Below are 14,496 nucleotides of genomic sequence, written 5' to 3' on the forward strand. Positions count from 1 at the left end.
AATTTTGCTGGCACAGCAGTTTGATACTTATTTTTTACGCTGTATTTGTATATATCTTTTAGTGAAAAAAATCTTCTACTTTGGAACCTTCTAATGACCTCTGTTTTAATGTTGAATCTTCGTGGCAAAGAATAGTTTTGTCAGGAGTTTTCTTATGTCAGCTTCTGTTACATAATTATTTTGTAAAAATTACTCTCATAATTTTGATCATATAGACCATAAAAGCTCTACTGATCATTCTTCCCTTAAAATTGGGCAAAATCAAATGCTTGATTTTTAAATTTAGTTTTCATCCTTTTATAGTAGTAAAAAAATTCCCAAGAGGTGGTGATTGAAAAAACTTGGATTGGAGTTGGGTATTGCCTAATTTTAACAACAAAATTACAAGCAATCAGCTAAAGTACTTCCTGTAATCAAGATAAACAAGTTAGGTAATTTCCCTACTGTTTATTACTTTCTTCTCATTTTTTAAGACCTTTTTCTCACATATGTGAGACTTTGAGACTTTTGGATTGTAATGAATCATGTAGTGTGACAAAAATGAGTTAAGTATGAAGACAGTAAGTGAAACATGATTTTTATTGCTCGTAACAAGTTTTTGTTGAATTATTGGTATTTAAAATGTTTTATCATCTGTGACAAAGAAATTTCTCCTGGATTAATCAGTCAATAGGATGAAGGTAATTTGGCATTTCATGATAACATCTGTATCAATTTTATTTTCAATTGTGTGCTTTTTTTGATTTGCCTTCTATTAGGTGGGAGGAAAAAAATGGGAGGATAACAGCAAATGCATGCATCTTTCTACCCTTCTCTATAATTTTCCATTAAGGATCCCTTCCCTTTCTATAGTTTAATAACTCAGTCCCATCTGATATTGCTTCATATACATTTAACAAGTTTAGTTTCCATCATATTTAAGGTTAGTGATCTGTCATGGCTACTCTAAAGCTCTTTTTATTTTGAAAGAATGGTCTCATTATAATGCTTGAACCACAGAAAAGACAGTTAAAGCCTAATGTTCTGTCTTACATAGTAATTGTCTAATCTGCCTAATGTACCTATTTCTATGGTATGTAGGGACCAAAGAATAATGACGTGTCTCCTTTGATTTAAACTTACTTGTCCCCATTAATAAAATGAAATCCTTGTTTTGCCCTTTTATCTGCTACTTTATAATTGAACAGGGTCTTTAGGGAATATTTTAATGTGACAATAATTCGGTCTTCATACAGGAAATTAATAAGAAATGATCTTTTAACTATAGAAAAGGAAAATAAATTTATGGATATGGGCTAGATGTTAGTTTGATGATTTGTGAAGTATTTTCAGTGAATACTCCTAACCTGTACATCACTGACTTGTCCTGGTTTTATTTTATTTATTTATGTATTTATGCATTGCAGACAGTAAGTATTGCTATAAACCATTGCTATCTTGAACCAAGAATTGTAAGTTTTTAAAGAACACCCTATTTGTCCATTTAGAATGCATGTAAGTTTGTAATGACAGATGTAAAATTGCAGATTTTTAGTTGTGGGAATCATGCTCTACTTCTGTCTATGTCTTACATTAAGTATGATTTTAAAAAATTGTTGGATGGTCATATTGTGCAATCCTATATTCCTCCCCTATTTACCCTTCTGTAACTTCAGTGGGCACTGCTTTTATCATCTATTTTTACTTGCCTGGTATAATTATTAAGACTGTGCTTTTTCATTTCACTACGATGCCTGGAGTTCTTCATTGCTTCCCTTTTCACTTCTGTCGTACATGTTTAATTGTCTTGCATAACTAGTCTAACAGTCTTTACCAGTATGTTTTTTGTGTGTCGTACTTTGATTCCCTACCCTATGCTTGCATTGTCTGCCATTTGTGTAATACCAAAACACTTAAAATCCTAAATATGTTTATCTTGATAAGATCCCTTATCAAGAGAAACTAGTGTTACTCTTGTTCTATAGCTGAGGGGCAAAGACAAGAAGAGTCTAGATAATGTGGCTGAGGACTTCAAAAATTTGGTGAACAGAACAGGGACTTCAGCGTGTCTCCCAGTTCTTAGGCTGGTATGGAAATCACTCAGCCAGCTTTCCAGTTATTCAGAGATACTGTTTTACATCAATGGAGGTGTTACATCATAACACCTCCATTAACATGTTAAAATGTTTAAACTTTGAACTGAGTCTTTTTTTGCATTTTGTTCAGATTTTGGATAACGTAGGTGTCTGCTGTTTCATATTCTTAAGTGAGAACCATACCCAGGAACCCTTCGTCTGACAGACGGTTATGCTGTTTGTGGGATCATGGCTGGAACACTGTATTTTACTAATCTAGTTTCCCTTGCCTCTCGGGTCAAGGTTTTAGAATTAATTCCTGTACTGCAGCAATTTTTGTCAGTCAAAACAATGACATGAAAAGGGGATTTTATACAAGTAACCCACACCAGAAATATGAAGGGCACAGAAAAAAATCCATCAGGATTACTGAAGGTATGCACAAATACAATAGAGAAGCTGGTCACTGGAAAAAAAGAAAATTTATTTGGTCTTGGACCCTAGACTCTTCACAGTGAAGGATTTTTAAATTTTTTTTTGGTCAGCACAGAAAGTAAGGTTCTGGTTTTAAGTAAGGAGTGGCAAGGAGCTTCTCAGTATTTCTGCAAAAGGAATGGTTGTTTTGCAGGAGTTTACCATCTCGCTCTTGAACTAATAAGAAAAGTTTTGGAATCTATTTTGGACTTATTTTAGCTTGTGAATATTTTATAAGAGAAAAATGCTTGGCTATCTTATCAGCCATGTTTTCCACAGATCATTCTGTTTCCTTTTATTCAGTGAAAGGAATAGTGTTTTTCTGGATATCAATAATTCATCCTTTGAAACTAGCCAAACCATAGCTACAGTATGATAACTGACATCAGTGTAACCTAATAACGACTAAGAAACTCATATTCAAAGAAATGCTGTGAATAGACCAGGTTATAGGGAGTACCTCTTAGCTCGCACTTAGTTTAGCCTTCGCTTTCTCTTTCCTACAAGACTGACTCTTCTCAAAGAGGCTTGTAAGTCTTCATGCACTTATTTATTTCTCACGTTCCCGTCTGCCTGGTTTATTAATATTTCATTGAAATCCTGTGTTTTCTAAACTGCAGTGGAACACGTGAAGTGGTTCTTTTGCTTGTTTTTAGCACTGGATGAACTGGTACTTAGTAACTATAAAGACGAAGACTACATATGGTAACTATATATGATGTAGAACATCTGCTGTGGCAATGTATTCAGTAGGTAACTGATGTCTTGACATACAGTGTACATTGTCCATCTGCTGAGGATGTAGCATAATATTATGGATTTGTATAAATTTAAGACCCCTGTTTGGAGTTATGAAAATGGTGAGAGAATGTATCTAAGGGAAAGTAATTGCATTACTAATAGAAGTCTAATAATTTTAAACTTGGTGTTTAATAATATTCAACTCAGGTCTGCCTAACAGAAAGAACTAATCTTGTGTGTAAAATTACTCCTCTTCACACAGCACCTGTTGGTGGCTTTGGGGAAACAGATGAATGAAAAGGGAAGGAACATAACCATAGCTTTCCAATGTGTAAGAGTGGCTAGTGTGAAAGTGCTGCTGATCTGATATAAAAGATGTCTGAAAATGCAGGCTCTAGGAATGCATTGCTGTTAATTGAGAGGCAGTTAATAAAGATAAAATTGCAAGTTGCTGTCATCATTATCTAAAGCAGCCCTTCCCTGGCTTCCCCAAACTGTATTTTATTACTGTACTATTACTGCATACTTCAAACTAGGTGCAACTGCCATTCTGGGCAGCCCCTTTCTCATCTCATGTTCTCTACGATGGAATTCCAAGGCCCATACTGGACTTGCTCCATTGGTGTTTCTATTTTTAAACATCGCTTAAATTGAGCATTGCTTCCTCTTGTGTGACATGGGCATGACATGATGCCCTGTATTCTCATTACAGTTGATACTTAATGATTTTTGTGTGCTATTTGTACTAGTTCAATGTTAGAGAAGCAAGCTAATCAGAATTCCTTTTCTTTGTTTGACCAGACTTTAACCCAGTTTGTTTCCCTCACATTACCTGCCTGTTTCCTATGTGTTCTAATATATCTTAACAAAAGTCCAAGTTTTTTTTCAGTACCATACTTCAGAGAGTGCTTACCAGGTTGTCTTCATAATGCCCTGGTTTTTTAGGGCTTATAAAAAGGCAAATTATTCTCAGATGAGGTTTTAAGCTTTCATAATATTTTTCTGATTTTATTTCCTACAGCCCTGGGTTGAATGGAGTGTCTGTGCATTAGTTCTGTGTTTATACAGATATTCTAGAGAGAGGTAAAACAAAGCAGGCAGGACTACATTTTCAAAAATGAAAACTGTTTTTGAGTGTCTTTTCCCTTTTTAAAGTCTGCTTTCTTAAGGTAATTGTGTTTAAGCACCCCAGGACTTGTGTAATCTAAATGAATATTTATTGAAAATATAAGACAAAACATTGAAGTTTCTGGTCCAGGTTTGTGTAAAACCATTGGTAGAACAGTGAGTCCCAATTCTTGTACACTCCTTCTCATCATGCGTTCTCTTCCATTTTGCCATTAAGTTCAGGAAATACGTATTTCATAAAATATGCTGCTTCTCACTTAATCTACCCGAATGTTCCTGTCATCAAGTAATTAAAATAACAAACACTTTGTGAAACAACAGGTAAGCAGAGTGGATAAAGATAGTGTTATATTACTTGTAGCTACTGCGCCTGTAAATAATTAAACAAATTACCGTCACTGTCAGGTTATTTTTTTTAAGCACCTTTTTCAGGTTGTGGTGTTGGTTACTCAGTGCTTTGAAGTGAAGAAATAGCAATGGAACAAGGTGATACAGTTAATAACAGGACTGATTTGTACACAGTGTAAATGAAAGCAGCCTTTAAATCTCCTTTAATGATCTCTGCACAATTAAATAATGACTTGGGAATAAACTTTCCTTAATACTTAACTTCCAATTAAGTGAGCTAAGAAGCTAGCCATGTAGATGAAAAATATAAAATATCCCAACTGAATACAAATATTACATAACAGCAACTAATCTGCATATTAATTATAGTTACAATAATGGCAAGAGTTAGGCTTGGTATGTAGCTGATCATGAGACTGCTCCAAATGATACTTGGCAGGGGATGATTGTTTTACTGATATTTTAATTAAGAAATAATATGTGTGGGAGATTTGAATAGAGGTGAAATGAGCAGTATAGATGCAGGAATACAGCTGTTCAAATGTATTACAGACTTTAATACCTTTAGAGAACCAGATACTGAATAGGTCTGTGATATCTTACTACTCTATTCTGGGTCACAACAACCCCATGCAAAGCTACAGGCTTGGGGAAGAGTGGCTAGAAAGCTGTCCGGCGTAAAAGGACCTGGGGGTGTTGGTCAACAGCCAGCTAAATGTGAGCCAGCAGTGTGTCCAGGTGGCCAAGAGGGCCAATGGCATCGTGGCTTGTGTCAGGAATAGTGTGGGCAGCAGGAGCAGGGAAGCAATCGTGCCCCTGTACTCGGCACTGGTGAGGCCGCACCTCAAACTTTGTGTTCAGTTTTGGGCCCCTCACTACAAGAAGGACATTGAAGTGCTGGAGTGTGTCCAGAGAAGGACAACAAAGCTGTTGAGGGGTCTGGAGCGCAAGTCTTGTGAGGAACAGCTGAGGAAACGGGGGTTGTTGAGCCTGGAGAGCTAAAGCTCAGGGGAGACCCTATTGCTCTCTACAACTGCCTTGAAAGGAGGTTGTAGTGAGGTGGGTGTTGGTCTCTTCTCTCAAGTAACAAGCAATGGGACAAGAGGAAATGGCCTCCAGTTGTGCCAGAGCAGGTTTAGACTGGATATTAGGAAAAATTTCTTCACTGAAAGGGTTTTCAGGCACTGGAATGGGCTGCCCAGGGATGTGCTTGAGTCACCATCCCTGGAGGTATTTAAAAGATGGGTAGGTGTGCTTAGAGACATGGTTTAGTGGTGGACTTGGCAGTGTTAGGCTGGACTTAAGATCTTCAAGGTCTTTTACAATCTGAATGATTCTATTCTATTGGCAACCAAAAGTCAATACAGCAAAAAGAACTGTAAGGTGTTAGAACCTTTTGAAAATATAAAAGCTGCTTTCCTCCTTCAATGGAGAAAACTGTCGACTATTTTATTGACTGTTAGCAAATTTTAGTTTTATAATCTTATGAATATCTTTAAAATTCAGTTTGATATATTGACAAAAAGGTTGGGGGTAAGGAAGGAGTGTGTAAACAATGACAGAATTTTCCAACCTTAATATTTTCAAGTTCACTACCATAAAATGGATGTTTCCATTCATCTCTTTTTGTTTAATGATCTGTAGTTCTGCGAGTTTCTATATCAAAATCCATAATTATGAATGTTTTTAGCAAGGTGTGTGTCCCTGAGATTTTTAAATAGGGGTGCTGAGTGGCAAAATCAAGAAGGTCTGTGGTTTCATCTTTGCCCTGACGATGACTTCTCTGGTGACTCATTTGGCCACTTAATCATCATCTTCATTTCTTTTCTGAGAGGAAGAGATAATTATACCTCCTTTACTATGAGAGCCACATTAATACTTTTATTCAATATAAACTCGTACAGAGTATAAAAGCCCACTGTGCTATGCAGCGGAGGACCATGCAGTGAAATCTGGCGTGTAGAGTTTACAGTCTGAAAGACAACCTCTAACAGTTACAGAAGGCAGACGAACTGCTGGGAAGAGAGAAATAAATGGAGCTTGTAATTTTTAACATGTCAGTAGCTGTCAGGGCACTGTGGGGCTGGGGGCTCCCTGAGGGCCAGGGGGATGCCCAGACTGGCAGGGCCAGGCCTGGCAGCCGGGGTCTTGTCCCACTGCCACATCTAGGGAGCGGGGCAGGCTGAGGCAGCCCCAGTCCTGGGAACCTCCTTGGGGCCAGCCCGGGATGTCAGCCTGTGGGTGAGGGTGAGGATCAGGCCTGGGGAGGGGAACCAGCCGTAGGTTGGCCTGGCTCAGCAGGGCCCACGGCTGGGAGGGACAGGGCTGTGGGGAGCTGGTGGCCCTGGGCTTGGCTGAAATGGCGTCCTAGGCCACAGGTGGGGTGGGGGGAGGCCCTGGGGGAGAGGGCCAGGGCCAGTGAGGCCTGTGAGTGCCCCCAGGGCCTCGGAGATGTGAGTCTAGGTTGTCTAATCCTCAATATTTTGTTTTATTACAATGTCTGGTATATAGAGCCACACACCATCCGCTAAAAAAAAAAAAACCAAAAACAAACCAAAGCCCAACTAAACAAAAAACCCCCCCAAGCCCAACCCCACCCCCTCCCCCCCAAAAACAACAACAAAAAAATGAACCTAGGTTTCTCTTTCTCTGTTTATAGTCAAAACACTGATGGTGGTCAAGGCATTTCTTTGGGACTGATCTATCCATCTATCTGGTGATGATGTGGGCCACAAATTGTCCATAGCCAAGTGTTACTTTCCTGGAAATGCCTTTTGCTGTCTGGTATGTCACTGTCCTGAGCAACGAGCTAATTTCTGTAGGTTGTGCTCTGTGCGTGTGTGATGCGGTATATGGCTTTCAGTGTGGAGTGCGAAACATCTGATTCACTATATCCAAATTTGTCAGGGAATGAGGTCCAGTTATGCAAATAGAAAGCAGCTTTTATCTTCTGTCTGGTTATTTGCTTAGGAAGTACTGAATTACTGTTGTAACTCTGAATAATGTGTTATTATCAATATAGCCACATCATGCGCTGTGCTGTAGTTGCTAGTAAAAAGACAGAGCCTGCATTTTGGGAGGGAGACTAACGGAGGAGAAACTGATTAGCTAATTAAGTTGTGATACTGAGGTTCTCTAAAAACAACTGTTGGGCTACTGTCCTTTGCTGCCAGATGCAGCGCAACTGCTTTATTAGTTCAGTGCTGCTCTGGGGAAGTGCCCTTACCTTTATGTCCGGCTGTTTCCTCAAGGCCATCTCACAGCAATGCATTTTGACTATGACAGTATAGCATTCCTACTGTAGTAATAATTGCTGAACCAGCGTCAAACATCTTTCCTTGTATAATAAATATCCCAAAGGGGTTTAATGGCAATTGATTTCCTGCTTAGTGGCCTATAGGAAAGTCATCTGTAAACAGGATCTTTCAAGCTGTTGGTCTGTGCAGAGTGCTCGAAGCGCTGATGTAGATCTATGGGTGCAGTTCAAGTGCTCAGTACTTGCCTCAGCACTGAATTTTGCTGCCTCCCCGATGCTTGTTTAGCATAACTTGTCAAGTATTCAGGAAGTCATTAGTATTATGCTGTCACCACAGGCAAGCTCACGGCACATTCTGATACTTTGCATATGATATGTTTTAAATGCTGTACAATCTAGGCTGGCTTTTCTTACCGTTTCTCTTGATTTTTGTGCAGCATCCATGACTGTCGCACATAGCAGGCAGTTACAGAGCATGACATCCTTGCTGCAGCGCCCGCGCGAGACTGATAGGAATTCCAGTGCATGTGACTCATCAGTCAGCTTGGTGCAGCTGAGGCTCCTCTTTAATATCTAGCTCTCAACTCTATGAGAGCCACTTACTGACAGAAGAACTCCTGTGATATATTAAACACTTTCGTTGAAACACTGGTTCGCTGATAGCCTGTCAGCTCCCTGCAGATTCTCTGTGGTGAATTTTGTTCCCCTCACACTTGATAATTACTGTCTTGTTACATCATGCTTCTCAGTGAAGGTTTACTCGGATAATTAATTCTAGTGATAGTAAATTAAAATTGTACATAAATTCTGTTCACACCTACTACATATTATTTTGAACTAGTACATCAAAAGGTCCTTCAGTGTATGTCTGACAGACTCATTGATATGTAGCTCTATAACTGCATACGTAGCTCTTGGCAATTATGCTGCTTATAGGGAAGGAACATAGAACATATTTGATGCTAAATATATGTGTTTAAGATGTAATGTCAAGGAGAGGATTAGTATCTAGTTGTTAGTCTGGTGCCTCATAGAATATTTCTATTGTTTCTGAAGAGATATGGACAAGTAGGTGCTTAATTTCATCAAGCAGGAATCCAGGAAGACTGATTTGCTTTTTTTGTAGCACTTCTTAGCCACAACCATATGCTGACTTTCACTGTCAAATTGCTAAACATTAACTAACCCAAATACTTAATTTGCAGGAGGCCCAAAAGATCAATGGTGGTGGAGATACACAGGCAGATGGGGCCTGCAAACCAACAGATGAAAAAGAGGAGAACGTGGCAGCAGAAGTGGGATGGATGACCTCCGTGAAGGATTGGGCAGGAGTCATGATATCTGCCCAGACATTAACTGGCAGAGTACTTGTAAGTTTTCTATGATTTTCTGTGTTTGTATTTTGAAGAACATTTTTTAACAAATGCTTTGTCCCAGCATTAGTGGAGGATTTTTGATTGGTTTGTTGTATCAGTGCTGAGTCAATCCCAGTTTTCTCTTTTGGAAGTAAAATAACAGACTGCAAGAGAGAAGCAGAGAGAGCAAGTAAGAAAAACTGACTTCCAGCCCACCCCCCAGCCTACTTCAGTATTCTGGCACCATGATCTTGAACTGTACTACAGCCACTGAGTTTAGTAATTTATCATGATTTAACCTCAGACAGCAACTAAGCCCCACACAGCCACTTGCCCACTCCCCACTGGTGGGATGAGGGAGCGAATCAGAAGAGTAAAAGTGAGAAAACTCTCAGGGGCTGAGATAAAGACAGTTTAATAGGGAAAGCAAAAGCTGTGCACGCAAGCAAAGCAAAACAAGGAATTCCTTCAGTACTTCCCATGGAGAGGCAGGTGCTCAGCCATCCCCAGGAAAGCAGGGCTCCCCAAGTCACTGTTATGTGTGATGAAGACAAACGCCATCACTCTGAACATCCCCCCCTTCCTCCTTCTTCCCCTAGCTTTACATGCTGAGCATGATGTCATATGGTGTGGGCATCCCTGGGGTCAGTTGGGGTCAGCTGTCCTCCTGTGCCCCCCCAGCCTCTTCGCTGGTGGGGTGGGGTGAGGAGCAGGAAAGGCCTTGGCTCTGTGCAAGCCCTGCTCAGCAGCAATGAAAACAACCCTGTTGCCAGCACAAATCCAAAATCTAGCCCCATACTAGCTACTATGAAGAAAACTAACTCTATCCCAGCCAAAAGTAGCACATAATTTCATATTATGTGGTAAAATTATACGCCTATTTTGTCTGGAAATAAAATTGTGCTAGCAAAAATGGAGGCCAACTTGGAAAATAAGCACAGCATTAGAAATGTAGGTAGCGGTCAGAACTGTAAAGCAAAGACAAGTTTGAATTGGCCATGTGATGTGATTTGTGACACTTCCAGTAGACTAGAAATTATTTTATGTTCTCTTGATCTTTTTCTGTATTAACTTAGGAAGTCCTTCAAACATGTGAATATGTATCAAATAGAGCTACAAATCAGATATTGGTAATCTGTGTTTTAAAGTTCCACTGAAAAAAATTGAGTTTTCACTTCATTTGAATATAGTTATTTCATAGCCTTGTCAAATCTTATTTAATTGCTAAGGGTTTTCTGTGGAGTTCACAGCAGTAAAAGGTGTCCCCTGTGTGATGATTTTGATTAGTTTCCTTGTTAGAATGCGTGTACTTATAAACTAACAGCTAAAGTGATTTAAATCCCATTTAAAACTTTTGAGAATCCTGGTGACGCTTTGGAACTAGTTTGGGTTACACTGAAAAGGGAATTTGTGTCCTTGATTGTTTACTTTGGTTAAGAGATATTTTACTGTGAGTTGGTTCTGGTCTATAGATTAATTATTTGGGTGGGGGGAGGGAAGGAAATGAAAAGAAAAGAAATTGCACTTCCCAATTAAGACTTTTACAGTGAAAAGTTGAGGTGGCTCAGTTGGTACACTCTTGTTTAGTTCTGCAATAATACTATTTTGATTATTTTTTTCTACCAATACCTTTTGCCCGTTTGCTTATGTTAAATGCTGACTTTTATCAATAGCTTGAAAGCATGTTCCACTGCAGCTTTTAGCACTATGTCTTCTATGCCAAACTGACATTGATTGTCTTGTGAAAAGTGGCTTATTGATCTTTTGCATGTTTTCCTGACGTCTTCAAAATTAAAAATAACAAATTTTAGAGCCATGCTTCTTGTTCCAATTAAGTATTAAGGCTAGAAATCACCCAAACCCAGAGTCCTATGCAATCAGAAATTGGCCTGTGGTGTTTTTACTGAGTTATACGTGAGCATAAAACCAACAATCAAGACCAAAACCTAAAATATAAAGCACATTTTACTATGTATTTTTATTCAGGATACTGGGAGAACTTATTCATTTCTATTTGATGACTTTATTTCTTTTGGTGGTTTTTTTTTTTTTGGGGGGGGGGTTTTTTGTATTTGCAGTTTACTATTGCATCTTGTAAGGGACTAGTTTATTTCCAGAGTTTTTTGTAGACAGCTGGCCAACATCATTGGACCAGATTATTCCTGCGAGTATGTTTATATTCTTGTCAAGGTATAACACCAGGTATTGTACTCATCCGGGCTCATCAATATGATTGACCAGCTGAGAATTAAGTAGCGATGTATGGACACTGTTAGTTAATTTCGATCAGTTTAGAAAACAAGATGCATTTATTTTAAGATAGCACTTACCAGTTTCAGCATTTGAATTGGTAGGATGTAATTCCTGGAGCACCATTTTCAGTATGAACATTGACTGCTCATTTAAGTTTTACTTTATGGTTATATTTGGTAAAGTTTAACTGCTTCAATGAATGTTTGTGCTAGAGAGAATAGTCACATTATTTGTAGATATAGGATGTAACTAAGTTAAGTCAGTATTTTTATCAAACTATATTGTTTTAAAGTATTATGACTTACTGAGTGAATTCCTACTAACTTAACACAGTCTGTTCCTGCCAGCTATTGTATTTCTGAATCAAAGTGTGGTGGTATGTATTACTTTCCCCACTGAAAGAACTGGTGGCTGTACAGTGCTATGAAATCAAATCTGAATGAGATATCTGCAGCTAAAGAAATTATAGTGCGTTTTTACACTGTAGGAGTTTAAATTAAAATCATTCTTATACATCCAATGTTTACAAAAAAAATTTTACAAGTGATCCACTGAAAATGGACTTGGGAAAGGAGTTATAATTGATCTTCAGTTTCATGTGATCACCTGAAGGCTGTTGTGTAACTGCTGCTTGGGTTAATTTGGCAAGTGAAGGAGGCAAGTTAGTAAAGTGATGAACACATGTCAATGTAAAGTAGAATCTTATTTGTGTGTCCGCTCATGGAAAAAACTGTCATCATTATTCTTACCTGTACAGTCATTTTCTCCAAAGTGAATCTTAGTGGAATGTCAAGTGCTGTTTGTGGAACCTGGAGTCTGTCACCATATCTTTGACACGTCTGCTCTAGCTTTTATTTCTTCCCCAGTAATGTTACAAAACAACTTTCTAATTTATCATATCAGTTTGTCCAGGTGCTTTGTGAGTGTTGGAACAAATATTTATATAGTGGCTGCTCCTATAATTACCTCTTTAATATTTAAACTTTATGGCTACCCACAGCTGAAGAAAATATAGGCAAACAGTATGGAAAATGCAGGACAAAATTTATTTTTAAAGGTCATAGCTTCACATCCATGCAGTTGTAGTACAAAATTGGCTATTTAGATCAACATAGGACCCGGTTCTCTTGTTAAGTCAAATGTTGTTTAGACATTAGGTGCAAATCAGTAGGCAACCTTTAAAATACCAGCTAGAAGGCCTTCTTCAATACTGTGTCTGTAGAACTAGTTGAAAATTTAACAATTTTTTTTTCATTTTAGTTTGAAAATTATTTGGAAAAAGCATTTTCCAAAGCATGTGTTTCAGTGCATGTACTGGGAAGTAAGGGATGTTGCTTTTTATTTGTCATCTGGGTCATTAGAGACAGTGAATTGATTTAATCCATTCCTGACAAACACAGTCACTCTGATGTCTTTGGAAGAGATGATTCCCCTCCACAGTAGTTTTCTTAAAAACATTTCATTTATTGGTGGTTGTGAGGGAGGGAAGAGTTCTGCAACTAAACCGAACAAAAAACCATATTATTCTCTTCCCCTCCCATTCCATTGATAAAAAGAGGAAGAATTATATTTAAAGACTAAACAAAGAGAGGGGAAATTAAAACCTTCTCAAACCTTGAAATATTTTGCTTTTGACTTAAATTAAGTGTTCTGTTTCAAATAAAAATAAATCCACCTTTTCAAGTATCTGAAACTTTTTGCAAAACCTGTTTGTGATGGGTGTCTGGGCCTGCCAGCAGAGTTTGCTGTGAGTTGTGGAAGGTTGCTGTGAGGCTTGACGTTTAAATTTTGGAAGTATTTTTTACATGTACATGGGATTGTGCGGATACTGCAGTTGATTCAGTAGTTTATGTGACTATTATAAAGTACTGAAACAGAACGAGGCATTCTTACTGCTTTAGGAGCTAAATTCTAGGCTTGACATTTCAGAACTGGTTTATGCACAAAGGAGTATTCACACTACCCAGTTTCATCTGAAGGGCAGGCTTTGGAGGAAGATGTTTTACAGGGTCATCCAGACTGTCCTTCGGTTAAAAACCCTTTTTGTTTTCTGAAGTAGTGCAGAAAACTGAGATGCCTAGGCATGGTGCCTACGCTTGCGTGGTCAGAATATCCTTATCTCCTCGTTCTTCAGGTTTTAAAAGCACGATGTTATTGGTGCCACTTAATGTTCTTGGTGCCACAACCTTTGAAAATGTGAGTTTTGTTTTTAAATAATGTAGATGAAAATTTTACATACTGCTTAAAAAACATGGCTGTATTAAATTGCATAAGCATATGATTTAAGAACATGCTAATTGAACCCATGCAGTTCTGTTTGCAGTTGGTGTCGAGTGGCATAAATATAAATAACAATAAAATGTAACAGTTTACTTAAAATCTGTTGGGGGAAATACTGATTTACTTTGAAGTACTATATAATGTTGTAGATGATGGAAGTATCAGATAAAAATTCCTGAGGTGGGTTTCTCTAAGAAGACTCAGACACATAATTAATCTGAAGAAGCAGGAAATTAAAGGTGTTTATGAACTGATTTTGCTTCCTGAAATCAATTTTTTTAATCATTTGCATAAGACAACAACAACTTCCTTAATTAGATAAGGTGTTTGATATACAAGAGAAAGTTGTACGTATATGGTTGAAGTTACCACAGTTCAATCTAGGACACAGTTGAATGTGGACTCTTTAAAATGACAAAGAAACAAAAAATCATTATTTTAGTTGCAAATCTAGGAGATAAAATGGTGGAGTAAATTGCTGTTTGTTTTTTTAATGTGACTTGTCAATGCACAGCAGAGATATGAGCTTTACTTAGCTTGCGCTAAGAGCCAGGTGGTGGTGGTTTGTCTACTGCCTTGGCTGTCACAGTACCCAAAAGGAAAGAGA

The 14,496-nt window shown here is 38.2% G+C and overlaps 1 protein-coding gene across 4 annotated transcripts in view; it reads left to right on the top strand.

The window, feature by feature from the left end:
• Positions 1 to 14,496, top strand: part of KCNMA1 (potassium calcium-activated channel subfamily M alpha 1) — a 502,288-nt gene that overhangs the window by 127,161 nt on the left and 360,631 nt on the right. For all 4 annotated transcript variants that reach the window (XM_035897306.1, XM_035897307.1, XM_009641982.2 and 1 more), the window contains exon 2: positions 9,207 to 9,371. In XM_035897306.1, the coding sequence (XP_035753199.1) occupies positions 9,207 to 9,371 (165 nt within the window). The remainder of the gene's footprint in view (positions 1 to 9,206; positions 9,372 to 14,496) is intronic.

Source organism: Egretta garzetta, unplaced genomic scaffold, assembly GCF_000687185.1.
Source record: "Egretta garzetta isolate BGI_Z169 unplaced genomic scaffold, ASM68718v1 scaffold56, whole genome shotgun sequence".
Taxonomy (NCBI): Eukaryota; Metazoa; Chordata; class Aves; order Pelecaniformes; family Ardeidae; genus Egretta; species Egretta garzetta.